The sequence below is a fragment of the Opisthocomus hoazin genome, chromosome 2 (assembly GCF_030867145.1).
Source record: "Opisthocomus hoazin isolate bOpiHoa1 chromosome 2, bOpiHoa1.hap1, whole genome shotgun sequence".
NCBI classification, from domain to species: domain Eukaryota; kingdom Metazoa; phylum Chordata; class Aves; order Opisthocomiformes; family Opisthocomidae; genus Opisthocomus; species Opisthocomus hoazin.
Window position 1 is genome coordinate 61,901,646 of NC_134415.1, and position 17,597 is coordinate 61,919,242.

The 17,597-nt window shown below is 38.2% G+C and overlaps 1 protein-coding gene across 5 annotated transcripts in view; it reads left to right on the forward strand.

The window, feature by feature from the left end:
• Window positions 1–13,738, forward strand: part of ZDHHC14 (zDHHC palmitoyltransferase 14) — a 107,669-nt gene extending 93,931 nt beyond the window's left edge. For 3 of the 5 annotated variants that reach the window (XM_009936066.2, XM_075413858.1, XM_075413862.1), the window contains 3 exons: window positions 922–1,031; window positions 3,908–4,010; window positions 12,491–13,738. In XM_009936066.2, coding sequence (XP_009934368.1) covers window positions 922–1,031; window positions 3,908–4,010; window positions 12,491–12,886 — 609 coding nt within the window. In that variant the 3' untranslated portion in view covers window positions 12,887–13,738. The remainder of the gene's footprint in view (window positions 1–921; window positions 1,032–3,907; window positions 4,011–12,490) is intronic. The other 2 variants (XM_075413859.1, XM_075413860.1) reach the window with 1 other exon arrangement.
• Window positions 13,739–17,597: the final 3,859 nt, after the last annotated feature.

Genomic DNA, 17,597 nt, shown 5'->3' on the forward strand with positions numbered 1-17,597 from the left:
GTTGCAGTTAAAATTCTAAATTTTACAATAAATACCAATCAACCAGAAAAAACTTACCAAGCAGGCTCAGAGTGAATTGTGCTTCAGCATCAAGTATCCAAGCAAGTACTTTGAAGTACAAGACTTTGAAGAAATGTACCTCCTTAGTAAGACAGATGAGATACTCTGGTATTCCTCAGTTATTAGGTTTACACCAACATTGTCTCTCTAGATGGACCCAGCTTGCTTCCACTATCCCCCTTTCCCTCAAATAAATGTCTCTTTTGGATTGTTGAAAGTCAGATGGGGAACTGCAGCAGTGTAACATGTCTGAATTTCAAGTAAATTGTTCAGTAATTTCATTTAAAGGATACATTTCAAATTGAATACAGTAAGACATTTTACTCAGGCTCTCAAGTATCTCACAAACAGTAAAGCAAGATTACCTAAAAGAAAACGTAATATGTGGTGAAAGGTAGTAATGACTGCAGTTGCTTCATAATATTTTAGAGCTATTTGTGAACTTTAGGAAAAATAATATTGTGTTACCATGGCTTGAGAGTATGGAAAAAAAGTGTTTTATTACAGGCTTTAATGGTATGTTGCAGTTGAACCTCTTCTGCAGAACATGCCTAATATTTGTAAAATTAAGCTTAGACTATTATGTTTAGATGCTGAAATTCCTACTGTGAGTATACTGATCCTCTGAGATTTTGGGTTGTCTAAATCTATGGATGTAAAACATGTATTTGCTTGTAAGATTTTAGGGTCCAGCCTTTCGTAACAGCCCAAATCTCCAAGCTGTTCAGAAAGTGTGATCATGGGTTTTCTCTGGTCTGCCTCTGGTGCAAGTAGCATGTTGCTGCTTTGGTAACCCTTAATTTAAATCAGCCATTTTCTGTAATGTATTAGATGTGATGTGTCTTGTTCATATCTCTTCAGATTAAAGGATCATGGTCAAATAAAAGAGGTAAAGAAAACTATAATCCATACAGTTATGGCAACATCTTTACTAATTGCTGTGCTGCACTCTGTGGGCCCCTCTCTCCAAGGTAAGAGTATCAAAGGTATTGCTAGTACAAGTGAAGCCACATGATTATTGATGAAAAAAAAACCTTTCTGATTGCTTGAGCTTACTCAACAAAAATAAGGCTTTGTTTTACTGTCCATTAGAAGATTTAATGAAGTTTTAATTCAGTAGTAGAGAGATAAATTGATAAATTGTGGTTACAGATCTTGTGAAATATATTTTAAGGTTGATATCTGAAATGAAAATAAACTTGTTTATGTGTTGGTTTAACTTTTGCTACTGGGGTTAATAACTTCTAGCAGTAAAACGTTTCTAGTAGTTAGCTGTTGCATGATGGGTGATTTGAAAGGTTATTAAACTCTTACATATCTAACAAATGTGACATGAGTTTAGGAACCTTAATTCTACAACTAGATTGATAATTGTTTGGTTCACTCTGAACACTTTTATTTAAATGGTCAGCAATTTTTTGTTAGTTATACTACTGTTAACATATATATGTTAAGCTGAATTTGGTAGTCTTACACCTAAGAAAGGTGAAAGCTTAATGGATTCGGTTTTGCTGTGTACATTTACACTTTTGAAATTCAAAATATTTGTATATTCAAAGTTGCTGATGGTTTTTCATCTTGAACAAAATAGAATACAGAGCTGAGACTAGAGAAATAAAACTGGCAGCTGGAAAGACTTAATTCTCTTCTTATTCCAATGCTCAGTGGTTAGACATTTCATGTACTACATGGACAATACAAGCCCAGTTCCTATGCAGAGAGTGGCTGACATCTTGTAGATTTTGTGACATGCTGTTATGTACTATGTGGTTGAAACTGTTTCGCTTTGTCTGGAATTATGTAGTTATGAATCTGAACTATTGAGAAGAAAGTAAGCAATGACTGTATAGTCCAGTGGCTAAGGTGTTTTATTGGAAGAGGCATTTCTGTCTTTACTATTATGAAAATCAGAGGTGGTTCTTCTACAAGGTCGACGGGAGAGACTGACATCTTTTCCTGAGGAGTGGACAACAGAGTTAAGATTTGCACATACTGTAATCCCTGTCGTGAGAAAGAGTAACCCTCTCTCTGCTTCCCGCCTGTATGGGTGGCACCTAAGGCCAACCCTTTAATTCTGCCATTTTTCTTTTCATAAAATTATGTGACATAAAAACTCAATGCCCTGCTTCAAATTCTTTCGTTTGACTCCAATTGGAAACCTTTATTAACTACATAGCAGCTCACAGTTAGACCAAACTGGCATTGAGTCTTGTGTTTTAACAGAGTTTGTATTTTTTTTTGTAAATTCCATGTAGCAACAGAACTTATTTAGATACCGAAATGTATGTGGAGTTTCTGTAGGGAGATATTTTGTGAGCGACAGTAAAAATTTACTGACTGTAAAATGTAAATTATAACCTTGCTTTTTTGACTTTTATTCACAGCTGTGTCCCAAGTCACTAAATATGAAGTAGCTTTTAAGTAGCCAACAGTAGCTTTCAAATCTTAATTTGATCCATAGCTGTCAGCGTAAGTCTAACTAGTGTTCTGATCGAATAAATCATGTAACTTTTTTAAGCACCTGATTTCTGAAGGAGTGCTTTCGACATGGCAAAATGTTATCTCAGGTGGATTTCTAAGTGTTTTGAATGTACATAAAAAACTGTTCTGCAGACCTTCATGTCGAGAGCTTAAACTGTCTCCAAGTGGTGCAAGTCTTGTTGACTTTTGAGAGGGGAAATGCCTTAGATTCTTCTATGCATCCCATTCTTATCTGTTAAAATTGAAGCCATCTTGACCCTTAGTGAATTTAGAGGTCTCATATATCATCAGATAAAACGAGTTCTGTTCTGACTTTAGCTCTCAGGTGTCTTAAGGCATTCCTGTCATTATGTCTTAGTAACTGGAACTATAAACCCTCCAGTTAAAATGTGATATCCTGTGGTAAAATTTGCAGTTTTTCAGATAGGAGGTAACATTGTTCAGGTCACAGGAAAAAAACATTTTGGCCTATGATTAAAAGTATATGGAACTATAATTGAAAGCTACATATAATAAAAAAAATACTTTGAATGAATTGAAGCATAAATTGTTGAAAAGTTTGGGGGGGGTTTTTGTGTGGAAGTGGTAAGACCTAATACACGTGTAGAATACAGTACCTCAGTCTGTACATTCAGCTTTTTATGAGTATTAACTAGCAGAACCTAAGTGAGGTTTATAGTTCTCAAAATGAGAGTAAAAGTATATGGGGAATTTTAGCAAAATCTTCAGCTAGGTCAAAATATTCCATTCTGTTTATTTTTTTATAATCTCATGTAGATTTTTACTTCTTTTTCTACAAAATATTTTCTTAGGTGAAAATAAGAAATTTTATAAGTGCATCACTTTGGTAAGAGTAGTGGAGCACTGTAAGCAGTGTTAAGCAGCTGTCATAAAACACCTGGCAACAAAATCTGAACAAAAGTTCCTCTTTCTTTCTAAATTTTGTGGTTAAGTAGCTTTAATTTAGAGGTGTGGAAACTGATAACAAAAGAACCTTCAGAATAGATACTGATTCAAAGTACACTGGTGAATTTTCTAATTTGTTTTCACACCTGCTTTTTAAAATTCTTGGGTTTTGTGGTGTCTGCTGGTAAGCTTCTAAGTCCTTTGCCTATAATAAAAATCCAGAAAAGCAGCAGTACATGTGATTGTGGCAGGTAGTATTACAAGAAAACAATTACCTTGCTAATGAGTAGAAATGAAGTCTTGTACTTCAGTTGAATAAAAGGGAACATTTGAAAGTATTGACGAGGTATCAAAGTCTGTTGTATGATAGAAAATTCTTCTTTTTCTTTTAACTGAGGGGAGGTAGTAATTGATCAGAAATCTCTCTTAACATTTTTTCTTTATTTTGATTATTCCATAGCTTAATTGACAGAAGAGGATTTATACAACCAGATACACCGCAGTTAGCAGGACCATCAAATGGCATTACTATGTATGGGGCCACACAATCTCAGAGCAACATGGTAGGAATCATCCCATAGTGTTGTTCATCAAGATTCCTGTGAATGTTTTTCTTCTCCACTTTCATGTGAACTAATCAAGTAATAACTAACTGGATACAGCTGACACTATGGGTGGAATGACTTGTTTATTAACAGTAAAGAGAAAAATCCTGAGGCTCTTTTTGATATATGTTTCACACAGTGTAACAGTTATTGTTCATGGATTCTAAAAAAAGAGAGGCTTTTCTACGCTGTTGATTTATTGAATATACTGGCATTTTGACTTGTACTGTTAACATCTGCTGTGTTTTGAACTGGAATATTCAAGTATCATGGACTTGCTCTGCCTCATCATTTTGCAGCTAATTGTTGTTTTATATGGCACTTTCTTCATACTCTGTTTCCTTCTTTGCTTGTTCACTGCGTTTTTGCATAGACTAATGTGTTTTAAAAAGCAAAGATGAACAAAGAGGAGTTTCTAGTGGATAAGTATGTTGAAGAAAGAGCAGGAGGACACTGAACTTCCAATGAACAAAGAATGGCAACTGGATTGTTACAACAAAACCTTTTAAACATCTTTGAAACTGTGCCAATAGTTTTTACTTTGTTTTTTGCTGGTAGCATTGGCTATCATAATGGAAGATAGGATTTCCAGTGCCTAGAAGAAGAGAATAACTGGAAAGAGATCTTTTTGAAAGGCAAGCATCTTACATATGTAAGAATTGTTATCCACTTTCTGAATTGTTATCCACTTATCTTCGTATTATGTGGGTTCTAGGACTTTGTCAAAGAAGCTATGAGTTATGGACACCCTCCCTCTGAAAAAAAAAAAAGTAAAAAAAGGAAAGAGAAAGCAAACCTTGGAAAACAGCATGAGGTCTTTCAGGGATTACCCAAACTTTCTCTGTCAAGACTTCTTATTTGTGAGGATCATTAAACCACAATAAGTCCTTGGCGTTAAATTATCTTAACATTATAAGAATTATACTTGCATTGTAAGAAGACACACGCTATCATTCGTAGTTATTAATGAGAAAATCTTGTGCCTGTTTGATAGAAAATTGACTAAATCTGTCTCTAGAAATTGAGAAATCTGTTATGTATTACCTTAAGTCAAACAGGTAGTTCTTATGATTTTAGAGTGTAATGCCTGTAAATACGTAAATTCTTCAAGGATTTCAACTTCTGATATCCTAGAATATCACACTTCTCAAGCTGGGAAAGGCTTGTGTTCTTTGACAGTTATCAGAGTCACTTGGAAACGTGCAGCTTTCATTCCTGAAAGTGATGTCTCAAAAAAAGTTTGAAATGTAATAGGTTATGGTTGGTATGGAGGAATATCTTTGAGACTGTGATGCCATTTTTCTCAGGGTGTTATTCCTGATCTGTATTCAAGACCAATTGGCTTCTAGTGGCAGCTGGCTATCAGCAGTGAAATTTCTCGCTTGAGTTTTGTTACAAACTGTTAAAGACCTGCTTAGCTTCCCAGTCTCTCTGGCACTATTTTCTCTTCCCTGTTTAAAAACTTTCATTCTTGCCTGAGTTGCTTCAAGCAATAAGAAATTATAAATTCATTTCCTGCTGGCAGCAGTGCAGTGGGACATAACTTTGCCCCTGATGTGTTCTTGTTTCATATTTCCCTTTTTTGTGTTCTAAGGTCAATGTTTTCACTCTTCTCAGTAGACTGTGCCTACTTTCAGGTTCCCATCTCTCCTATCTCATAAAGCAGCAAACAACAAAATTAATCTCCCTATTTCACATTTAAGGTCTCAATCTCATCCACATAACAGACTTTTTTTTTTTTTCCTACCAAAATTAGTTCACCTTACTGCCAGATTAGTTGTTGTCAGCCATTCTGTGCAGTTACCAGATATCCTGTTCTTATTTAAATTTTGGCAGGAATAATCAAGTAAAACTTCATCAATCTGTTTAAACTTTTTTCCCCATTAAGTGAACTCTAGTTCTTTTCCAGGCTTTACAGTATCTGTTTCTCTCAGCTTTCTTCCCAGTACACAATCTTAGATTCTTAGGAAGAAGTTTGGGAACAAGAGCGCTGGGAACACCAGTCATTCACTTGTTCTCTCCTGAAAAACACTGCTGAAGCTTCTTAAGTGAAAGGCAGTGGAGTACACTTTGTGGCAGAAGCATAACGACGCACGCAGCATCCTGGGGCTATGGTGGTTTGGGTTTTTTTTTTTTAGAGGAGGAATCTCTGAAACGGTCTGTAGAATCCCTCTTGCTAGAAGTTCAGGCGCAAACATTGACATTTACTTTGGTGACTGGTGGTTTAAATAATAGACAAGCTTAAGCCTCAGACTGCAGTTGAAGCAAAAGAGTAGAGGGAAAGTCTTTGTGGAAGAGAAGGTTTCCTTTTTGCCTCGTGTCCTCACTGACAAAGGTTAGGCAGAAGATGGAATATGATTCAGTCTTCCCTTCTGGTAGGTTGCATACCTCTTGGAAAAAAAGGCTGAGGTATAAAAAGAAAAATGCTTTCTTGGAGCTGAGGAAGGTGGGCCACAAAGAACTGGCTGGTTTGAAGGGGATGTAGTTGGTACTGCAGCTCGTATTATTATAGTTTCAGATAAGCACAGGCAAAGTGGAACTCCTTGACTTAAGAGCATGTGTAGGTCGTGGTATTAGTGTATATTTAAATGGCAGAGTTTTAGCCATTTATACATCATCAGAGATAATTGCACTATGTTAACAAGTGTAACTCTTTTGAGTGCAGGAAGTAATTTACTAGAAATCTGAAGTGTGTGCCAGTACACCTTTATGGTGTGTCTCCCTGGATGTTATTCCAGAATGCATTAGATCTTATCTCTATGATGAATCTTAATGTCTAGCTGTTATACTACTTTATCCATATAGCGTGCTAAAATCTCTCTCCTGCCCATTGATACTAAAGCAAGATTTTAACAATCATCTTTTATCACACTTGTCTTCTCTTACTCCTTCCCTCTTTCTATTCCTTCCCTTTCCTTCCCTCAAATCTTTTACTCAATGACTTGTGTCTTTCTAAACATAATTCTTGTGCCTCACCCAACTAGCCTCTGGTCATTCTTTAAATTTCTCTAGATTGCTTAGTATTATATTCTGCTTTCATTTATTTTAATACGTCTTTTAACATAGCATCATTTTTGCATTTAACCTCAAAATAAATATCAGGCTAAGTTTAAACTTGCCAGACACTTGTTTTCAGTGCAATGCATTATCTCTTGTTCAGGATACCATTTGTGAGGCACTATTTTTGTGTTTAACAGCTTTTGTGGTAATTTTGGCTTTGAGACTTAATGGTTCATATAGGAGCTACCCTACTTGTGCAAGTGACTCAGTTTGTCACAATCTCAGAAAGTCAGAGTTGTTGCTATAATCAGTGCTTCACAGACCTCTACTATGATTTTTTTTTTCCTAGATCTTTATAGAAGAGCTTTTTCTCCTGTTCTCTCCTTAGTACCTCCCTTATTTTACTAAGAGCTGAAGTTTTATTTACTTTGTTGAAGGCTGGAGGCACATAATTTATTTTTCTTGGTACATTCCCAGTGTTTTTAATCTCTCTTCCAATATAATTTGAAATTAATATGGTGAATTCATTAGCCAGTTTCTTAATATCCTTATCCAAGTGACAAACATGGTCACTTGGGACTAATGATCTGTAGATCTGATATTTCCAAACTATTTCCCTACTGCATTTTATTGCTGATTATTTTTACAAGCTCTTTATTAGTTTGATTGCCCAAGTATCTCTCTTGCCATTCTTGCATGAAACATAATATCTCACCCATTAACAAATCATAATTTTCTGTGTATTTTATTCTTTCTCTGTCATTTTCAGGTTTGTTTTCTTTCTATTCTGAAAAAAAAAGTTCTTATTTCACCATAAATCCATCAGCTATTGTTACCTGGATCTGCACCTCTGTACTACTTAGCTTTCTCTTAAAAGCCTGAGTTGATTCCTGGGTTTTGATACAGATTATTTTATGCTTTAGTAATCCATTATGAAGAAACACAGAATCCATCCCACTTGATGCACTTTTTTAGAGGAATTAGTTTGCTTTATTTTTACTATGAGGTCTCTAAGAATTCTCTAATGCCTTACCAAGTGATAGATTTTACTTCTGTCTGCCTCTGTGTCAGGACAGGTTGTTTCCTTTGTTTTCAAGAAATTCACTTGTACTCCTGGATTCTAGGCATCTCTTGTTCAGTGCTTAGGTCTTTCGTTGTGTGCCAATTTCTCTTATTTCCAATTCTCTCTTTCCTTTCCTGGATGCAAATTCTTTCATTGGAGGGTTTGTTTTCTTACTTATACATATCACTGAAGATTACAGGAATCGTAATAGTGCATGTGCAACATTCGTTACCAGTGAGACGTCCAGCAAAGTCCTCTCCCAGATGTTCACATCAGTATTTCTAGCGCTGATCTGGAAACAGCTATCTGGGGAACTTATATTCTGATCATCCTAGCATACTTTCTCCTTTGCTTTTTGTATTCTCATTATTAGGAGTATGTCTACCATGACAGTACGAGGATCAGCAAGGCTAGGAGCCCCACTTTGCTGGGAGTTTTATGAGTGTGCTTCCTTGCTTGTGTATTTACTGTCATACTTCAGAAATATAGTTTATCATTACGCAGAATGGAACTTAGGACTCTTACCAAGTCAACATTACTACAGTCAACGTTGATAGAGGATTTTCATTAAAGCCTTTTACTTCACAGTTAAAATGGGTTAAGGGCACATGTAGTAAATCAACTTCAGGTTTTGCTTTGGACTGAGGTGTGTTTTAGAAGCAATTATTTTCATTGTGCATATTTACTGCATTTTCGTTCACATCGCAGAGCAGTATCAGAGCACATGAACTAGATTTCTTTCTGAAGATGTGCTCCCGGAATGCACCCTGGGTGCTCTAACCATTCACAGACATTCCATCCGTAAGAACAAACGGTAGCTAGTCTGAAGCAAAATCCCTGGAACGGGGATAGTTTTCCCTTTGGCTTCAGAAGTGTTTCTCTTCATAGATCTCCTGGTGCACTGTACTACTTGCTACTGGAGCCATTGACTTGTTGGGTTTTGTGGCTCAGTTGTTGCGCAGTATCTGCAATACCATGCTTATGAGTGTGAAAATCCTGCAGCTGTTGGGAACAGTTATACAGCTCCATCCCTCTGCTCTTTACCCATCTGTTGTATCCATCTAGTGTGGCATTTCAGCATCCTTTCTGTTACTTCATAGCACTGCCATTCAGTGCTCTCAGTCTCCTCCAAACTTCTTGTTGTTTGTACTTTATTCAGAGATGCTGGATAATTCAACCTTCTTTTCTCCATCAGCTGAGAACTGTAACAATTCTTGAATGTTACCAGTGTTTAGAAAATTTTTAACAAGGTTAATTTTGAATTAAAAGTAAATAATCTCTGGGTTTTCCATTAGAAATGTGAAAAATACATTGCCATGTACAACAACTATGTTAACATGTATGTTTTGTGTAACTTAGAAAAAAGATCAGATTTTCTTCAGGAAAAAAAAGAAATATTGTTTCCTTAGTTTTTTGTATTTATTATTTCTGAAATAAACACAGAACTTTAGGTTTTGTCTGATTTGCGTTAATTTGTGGCTTTTGATGTGAAAATAAATACGGATGGCTAAAAATTTCAATGCACTTATATAATTGAACTTCTGTACTTGTAGAACTTATTAAACTTGTCTTACCTTCAGAATCTGCTGTTCCTCTGAAACAGTGGAAATTGTAAGTGGAGAATAAAATCAGTAGATCTGATGTAAGAAGGTACTGGTGGGATAATTTCTACAATAGATTTTTAGCTATTTAAATGCCGGTGGTTGTCTTCCTTTTTCTTACCATCATAGGCTTTTTTATTATATTTGAAATGCTGGCATTGGATAATTTGTGGTTAATAGCTGTTAAGGATTTTGGCCCCAAATTTCATTTAGTTAAGAGTGAAATATGGAATCGAGGAAAAACCATCATGCCAGCTCTATAATCAAATCTAATTTCCTTGTTTAGTCTTGTGTTGGCTGTTTAGATGCAAGAATAATCTACCTGTATAGTATATGTTGTTTTTATCAGATGTTTTTGAGAGCTTCGCTGAACACATCTGCCTTTTTTAGTATAAACCCCACTCTAGTCTCTTTTGAAAGCTGTTTACAGCCTGTATTTTCCTAAGAGATTTTGTGATGATCACTGTTAAATAGAACAAAAAAAAGGAAACCTGAAATGTATCTGAATAAGAGGAGGGGCTTTAAGGAAGTGACAAGCGCATGGAAAATGATCAAGAGATACAGAGCACCTGAAAAGCTTTGTAACACTGTTTAATGGATTTTATTGGTCTTTTTGAAGTTTGAAAATTCAGTTAGCAGATCTTTAAGGTCTGCGTAGTAAGGTTGGTTGCAGGGCTGTAGTTTAATTGAAATAAGGAGGTGTGAATGACAGTATGTTTATTTGGAATGAGTTATTCACACTGAATTACCAATTGAAAGCTTTGTTTTTAAAGACGGTGACAGTTTTCTTCTTACTAAGGTGCTTATGCAAGGTTTTGGCTTTAAGCCTGTGAGTAATCCCTCTGAAATGACATGGGACCACTTCAACTGTTTGACTGGGGCTGTTCATCATTTCGTGGGGGGGAAATATTGCCTGAAACACGTACAACTCTATGTAATAGGAAGTCAGTACATTTATCTTTCTCAAAGCAGAAGTGTTGGAAAATATGTAACTGAGTAAGGATCGGACTTCTGCCTGTCAAAAAGTAGTTGGTCTGGGAGTCCTAAACCACGTAGACACATTTAAAATACTACCTATCTACTGTGACCAAGTAGTCTGCTTGCACACTTTCGGAACGTAGTGTGAGTGCATCTATCATTAAGCTATTCAGTGGTGGATTTGGAGGACCTGAAGATATCAGAGGAAGCATTCATAGTGGTGGTTTTTGTCATACAGTAAAGGAAAAAAAGTCTTTCCATGAGTTTGCATAGAGTATATCACGGTGGGTTACTAAAATCGAATGGGCTTTTTAGGGAATTGCTGTAATGTTAGTAGCAATGTTGATGATTGGGAACATCTTGAACAGATGTTGGATTTGTAACGTCTTTCAGTAATTTGATATAGATCGAAGAAGTCAGTCGTAAAGCAGAACATATTGCTTTAGCAGAATCCTTGAAATAACAACAGTGAATAGGCATGTCTTACCTCTGGAGATGTTACTTTATTCTGCTCACTGGCTTCCAAATTTGCTTTGCTGCATTGCAGTTGTAGTTCTTGATATTTATTGCCTATGTATGGCTATGTATTCGTTGACTGTAGTGTTTCTCTTGGACAGTAGAACAGTAGTATGGCAAATGAATCTGACAGGATTTTGAAAATCTGCAGATGTTATAACTGATCAGGCTATGAATTAAATAAATATTGTCCTTGGAAGCTCTCAAAATCATGCCAGTTTGTGTTATAGAAACTTAATTTTGCAGTAGGTCTACTACCTTCTTAGCTAGCTGGACATTAATGAAACTCCTACCTGTCTTGTCATCTCAAGGAATGAATGATAGTTTTGTATAAACAGTGCTTTAGGAATGATGTGGAGCAAAAAGTCTTCCTGGTAATACTCACTGAGCTTAATTGTATTTGTATAATGCTGAATTGGTTTGTTGTTGTGAAAGTGCTTGCCAGAAGATTCGTGTTTTGTGCCTTGATTTTTCACATTGTCAAGACTATATTTATCAAGAAAAAGCCTAAAAATTATGAAAACTGATACCAAATTAATGCATCTGCAGTGCTGCCTAATTTCTACACATCCTATAGAGTATAGTGTAGTATATTCTCTAAAGTGTATGTATAATGTATTAAATTGAGAGGGGATTTTTGCTGATAGAGGCTGTATAGGCAGCTGTATCTTTATAAAACCACCTGCATCGAAGGAATTCTTCTTCTGGAAACCATCGGTAGCACCTTAATTCTAACACATGAAGGCCAATTAAAGAAAGACACTTGCTTAGTGTATTTGAACTTGGGAAGATGCTTGGGTTATCCTTATAGGCCTCTCTCTGAACTGCTAGCTACTGTAGGGTAAAATGAGTAGTGTGGAAGTGATTCACCTCACCTGGGGAGGTTTTGTGGTGCTCGATGCAGTTAGTTACACGCCAACTGTGCAGCTAGGCTTTCCAAATGGCTTTGAACAATAATAGGCAGAGCATTTGAATTACAGTATTCACAAAATACTATTTTAAAACTTACCAAAACCATGAAGTGAACAGTGTAAATGTTCATCATCATTTACTTTGACGGTAATCCAAAGCACTGGCTCAGTTATGCATGCTTCCCCCACCCCCCCACCCCGGGCAGCATGCAATGGGATTTTTGGGTGGCTAACCATGGAATGATACTAATGGCTTTCTTTTTTCTCTTCACATCCCATTCTTTTCCATACCTTTTTGTCCATATTCTCCCATTTTTTTTCCTCTGTTTTATTTGCCTTCTATGATTTTGACACCCTTCCATTCTACAGTGTGACCAGGATCAGTGCATTCAGAGCACTAAATTCGTTTTGCAGGCTGCTGCCACCCCCCTCCTACAGAGTGAGCCAAGCATAACTAGTGAAGAGCTACCTTTACCAGGAAAGACTACTATCGGTGGGCCTTGTGCAACTCTAGGGCAGCCAACACCACCATCTTCTATGCCAAATCTCACATCAGATACAGGCTTGACAGACATGATTCCATTAAAAGAGGAACACGAAGGTCATCAGTTTCTCACTCCTGAAGAAGCTCCATCACCCCCTGGGATGCTGCCAAGTGGAAGTCCTATTACACACAGCCATACAATGCACGTCCTGAGTCTAGCCAGCCAGGATTCATTGCATGAAGACTCAGTACGTGGTCTCGTGAAACTTAGCTCAGTTTGAACAGCTTTTTTGAACATTGCACCGTTTCTTGGTGTCTATACAAATCTCTACTTAACAGGAGTGACACTGCAGTATCGCTGTGAGACTTTGTAACGTGCCTATGATGGAAACTTTACTGCTCAATGGAGTCTACTAAAAAGACAAGTTATTTTTTCAATGGAGCTATGGCATTTTTTTGACCAGGCTGTTAATTGTTGTGCTTTGATGGTGACTGCATTTTATTTTTAAGCAAAACCAGAAACTGTCAATAATCTTGTTTCCTGAAGCTTGGGTACAGCAAGTTGGAATTCAGCCTGTAACAAACACCATGTACAGTACAAAAGAGAGAGATTCTTGGATGTAAGTGTCATGCTCTGTGTTCTATGCTCTTGTAATACACACTTGTTAAGGCTTACTACACTTGTGGCCAGAATGATCTGCACTTACATGTTATGCTACTAATATTTGAGATAGAAGATTACCATTCCATTTCTTAATACAAAAAAAAAAAAAGACTGCAGATATGGATTTGCATGCCACGCTACAGTATGTGTTACAGTGGTGTTGGTATTAACAGAAAGTGCTGCTTTTTTATTTGTGACTTTCAAAGTGCTGTTTCATTTAAAGACAGTGCAACAGACAAATTAATGGACTATATTATTTTTTGAATTTATTAAAGTTTATTTTAAATTAATCAGTGGTGCCTGGAAGATGGAGAATTACTGATTTGATCATGTTGCATATCATTTAACCTTCTGTTTAAGTGTTTAGAGTGAGGTATTGTGTTGTGCCATACCACGAGATTCTTCCACTCCCTAATGTGATACAATTACCCATGGACCTCCAATAAAATGGCATCCTCTATTTCTTGAACATGTGTACAGTTATCCTTGCACAGTTTTCCTGGGGAAAGAGGGAGAAACCATGATTTGTTGACATAGTTTGTAAAGATTTGTCTGGAATGTGTTTACATAATGAAAACAAAGCTATGGAGGAAGAGCTGGTTACAATGAGGATTGCTTCAGTATATTTTGTGGCTTTGTTTGAGATGTGTATTTGTTCCCATAAGAAATCTTTATTTGGAATCAGTAGAGTTAGCCTCTGCTTGGACTGTCATTCTGTGTTCCGTATCACATGGCTAAAGGGTGAGTGTCTTAAGATTCAAGACAAAGGCAGCTGAATGAAGTAATCTTAAATGGTGAACAATAGATTGTAGCTGACACAGCCATAATCCTTCATTTGTAATTGTCCTTTAATATTTTAAATTGAAATTTTGATGTCATAGAAGTCTTCTGAGCTTTTGTTTTGTTTACGTAAAGCACAACAAAAAGGTTAAAGAGATTTTTATAATTATTTTTTGTGATAGCTGAAGAGAACCTCAGTTAAGCTGAGAAAGTTTAGTAGCTTTAATACTGTATTTACCATGCTTTTCAGGATGTGGAACCTGGATTCTTTTCTCAGGACAAACTAAGTGCAGAATGTACTTTATCTGATGTTTCTATGGCATGAAAGTGTTCGCCAGTTAAGACATGTAACAGTTCTGTATTGTTCACCATGGTCATTCACTGACACCGAGCTGGAAATCTTTTCATTTTTACTTTCACTGTTGAAATTGAAGACAATGAGCCTGCAAAATTCAGTCAGCCATGCTACTGAAGCTTCAGACAAGATACTGACAAATACCCTGCTCCACTAAGATTTCATAAGCAGTCCATTTCTGTAATTGATGATGCTAGCTTTGACCTAATTCAGCCTGTAGAACATAGCAACACTTTCTGTCTAGAAGTGCCATAACGGGTCCACCAAAGAACCTCTGGCGGAGGAGTCTGTCCCAGCTATTGGAGCCCCCTCCCAGAATTTTTCTGAAGCTGGGACCATTTCGAGTTCTTTCCACCAGCCAAACTGCAGTGACTGACATGTCCCAGCTGGCTGGTCTCCCAGTAAGCGCCAAGTATTGGCACTTACCTCTGTGTCCGCTCTTGAAGAAGAGTCAGTTGATGCTTATCATCTTGATTTCATCTTTGCCTGATATGGCTTCTCATGTACGAAGCCCTGAACATCTGCATTAAAGCAGGTAACGTATTGAGGACTGGAGATACCGGTCTCATAGGCCTGGGTAAAGAATCCCAGCTTTGAGTTTGGAGATCAGTACTTGACAGAATCATTATCTCATAGGTGTCTGTGGGTAGTTAACTGTGGATGCATTACTCACTACATGGAAGGACAAGTCAAATATTTTTAATGCAGTATCAAAACTTTGCACTTGTAGTACTAATGATGAGGATCACTATTTTAAGGAAATTATGATTTTTAAGTCTCCTTGGAATACCTGAGGGATTTTATGCTTCCAAGAATATCAACTTTGTGACAACATTTGTATATCATTGCCACTAGGGAGTAGTGCAGAAAGCTGCACATCAGCTCTGTGCAGACAATAAAATTAATGCCAGTTTTAACATGAAAGGGAAGGGAGAAGGACAGGATTGGAGTCTTTATGCCATTTTCTATGTGAAACTTATGCTCATGCTTTTCACCATTTTTTTAATCTCTTTTTTTCTTTATAGCTGAGATGTAAGAATTACCTAACAAAATTGAAAGAGGTGTGCTACTTAAAGCAGATAAGTTTTTTTTCTTTGTGTTTTGTTTTGGATTTTTTGTTTGTTTGTTTTTGGGGTTTTTTAAGTTTTTAAGATCACAACCTTATTTTTTAACATATTGTTTATGTTTTCAAGTTTGACACCTGACAATAAATTAAATACTTTGAATTTATCTATCTAGATATTTATCACCATTATTTTAAGTCTGTTTTCCTTCCCATCTCAGTATTTTTTCAAGTGGTGACATCTGCAACCTCCCTGACACGGCTGCCTCGTGAGGACATCTGCTGGGAGACTTCGGAACTAAGTCTGTTAGCCCATATGGTGTGGTCCTTGCAGTCTTTGATTGACAGCAGGCAGTGATTTATAGAATCACAGAATCATTTATGTTGGAAAAGACCTTGAAGATCATAGAATCCAAATATTAACCTAACACTGCCAAGTCCACCACTAAACTGTGTCGCTAAGCGCCACACCTACATGTCGTTTAAATACTTCCAGAAATGGTGACTCCACCACTTCCCTGGGCAGCCTGTTCCAGTGCTTGACAACCCCTTTGGTGAATAAATTCTTGCTAATAGCCAGTCTAAACCTCCCCTGAAGCAACTTGAGGCCATTTCCTCTCGTTCTATCAGTAGTTACTTGGGAGAAGAGACCAACACCCAACTCACTACAACCTCCTTTCAGGTAGCTATAGAGAGCAATAAGGTCCCCTCTCAGCCTCCTCTTCTCCAGACTAAACAATCCCAGTTCCTTCAGCTGCTCCTCGTAAGACTTGTGCTCTAGACCCCTCACCAGTCTCGTTGCCCTTCTCTGGACACCCTCCAGCACCTCACTGTCCTTCTTGTAGTGAGGGGCCCAAAGCTGAACACAGGACTCCAGGTGAGGCCTCACCAGTGCCGAGTACAGGGACACGATCACCTCCCTACTGCTGCTGGCCACACTATTCCTGATACAAGGGACTGGAACATCTCCCCTAAGAGGAGAGGCTGAGGGAGCTGGGCTTGTTCAGCCTGAAGAAGAGAAGGCTGAGAGGGGACCTAATAAATGCTTATAAATATCTCAAGGGTGGGTGTCAGGAGGATGGGGCCAAGCTCTTTTCAGTGGTGCCCAGCGACAGGACAAGGGGCAATGGGCACAAACTGAGGCACAGGAATTTCCGTCTGAACATGAGGAAGAATTTCTTCCCTCTGAGGGTGATGGAGCACTGGAACAGGCTGCCCAGGGAGGTTGTGGAGTCTCCTTCTCTGGAGATACTCAAGACCCGCCTGGACAAGGTCCTGTGCAGCCTGCTGTAGGTGACCCTGCTTCGGCAGGAGGGTTGGACTAGATGACCCACAGAGGTCCCTTCCAACCCCTACTATTCTGTGATTCTGTGATTCTACAAGCCAGGATGCTCTTGGTCTTCTTGGCCACCTGGGCACACTGCTGGCTCATGTTCAGCCGGCTGTTGACCAACACCCCAAGGTCCTTTTCCGCTGGGCAGCTTTCCAGCCACTCCTCCCCAAGCCTGTAGTGTTGCATGGGGCTGTTGTGACCCAAGTGCAGCACCCAGCATTTGGCCTTGCTGAACCTCACACAGTTGGCCTTGGCCCATTGATCCAGCCTGTCCAGATCCCTCTGCAGAGCCTTCCTACCCTCAAGCAGATCAACTCTGCCACCCAACTTGGTGTCATCTGCAAACTGAGGGAGCACTCAATCCCCTCATCCAGATTATTGATAAAGATATTAAACAGAACTGGCCCCAGTGCTGAACCTTGGGGGACACCACTTGTGACCGGCCGCCAGCTGGCTTTTACTCCATTCACCACAATCTTTGGTCCAGCCATCCAGCCAGGTTTTTGCCCAGCGAAGCATAAGGCCATCCAAGCCACGAGCAGCCAGTTTCTCCAGGAGAATGCTGTGGGAGATGGTGTCAAAGGCTGTACTGAAGTCCAGGTAGACAAAATCTACAGCCTTTCCCTCGTCCATTAAGCGGGTCACCTTATCAAAGAAGGAGATCAGGTTAGTTAAGCAGGACCTGCCTCACATAAGTGCATGCTCACTGGGCCTGATCACCTAGTTGTCTTGTAGCAGCAGGTTGCAGCAGGCTGACGAGACCTCTAAAAGTGTTTTTGGTCTGTTCCCCTCACCTC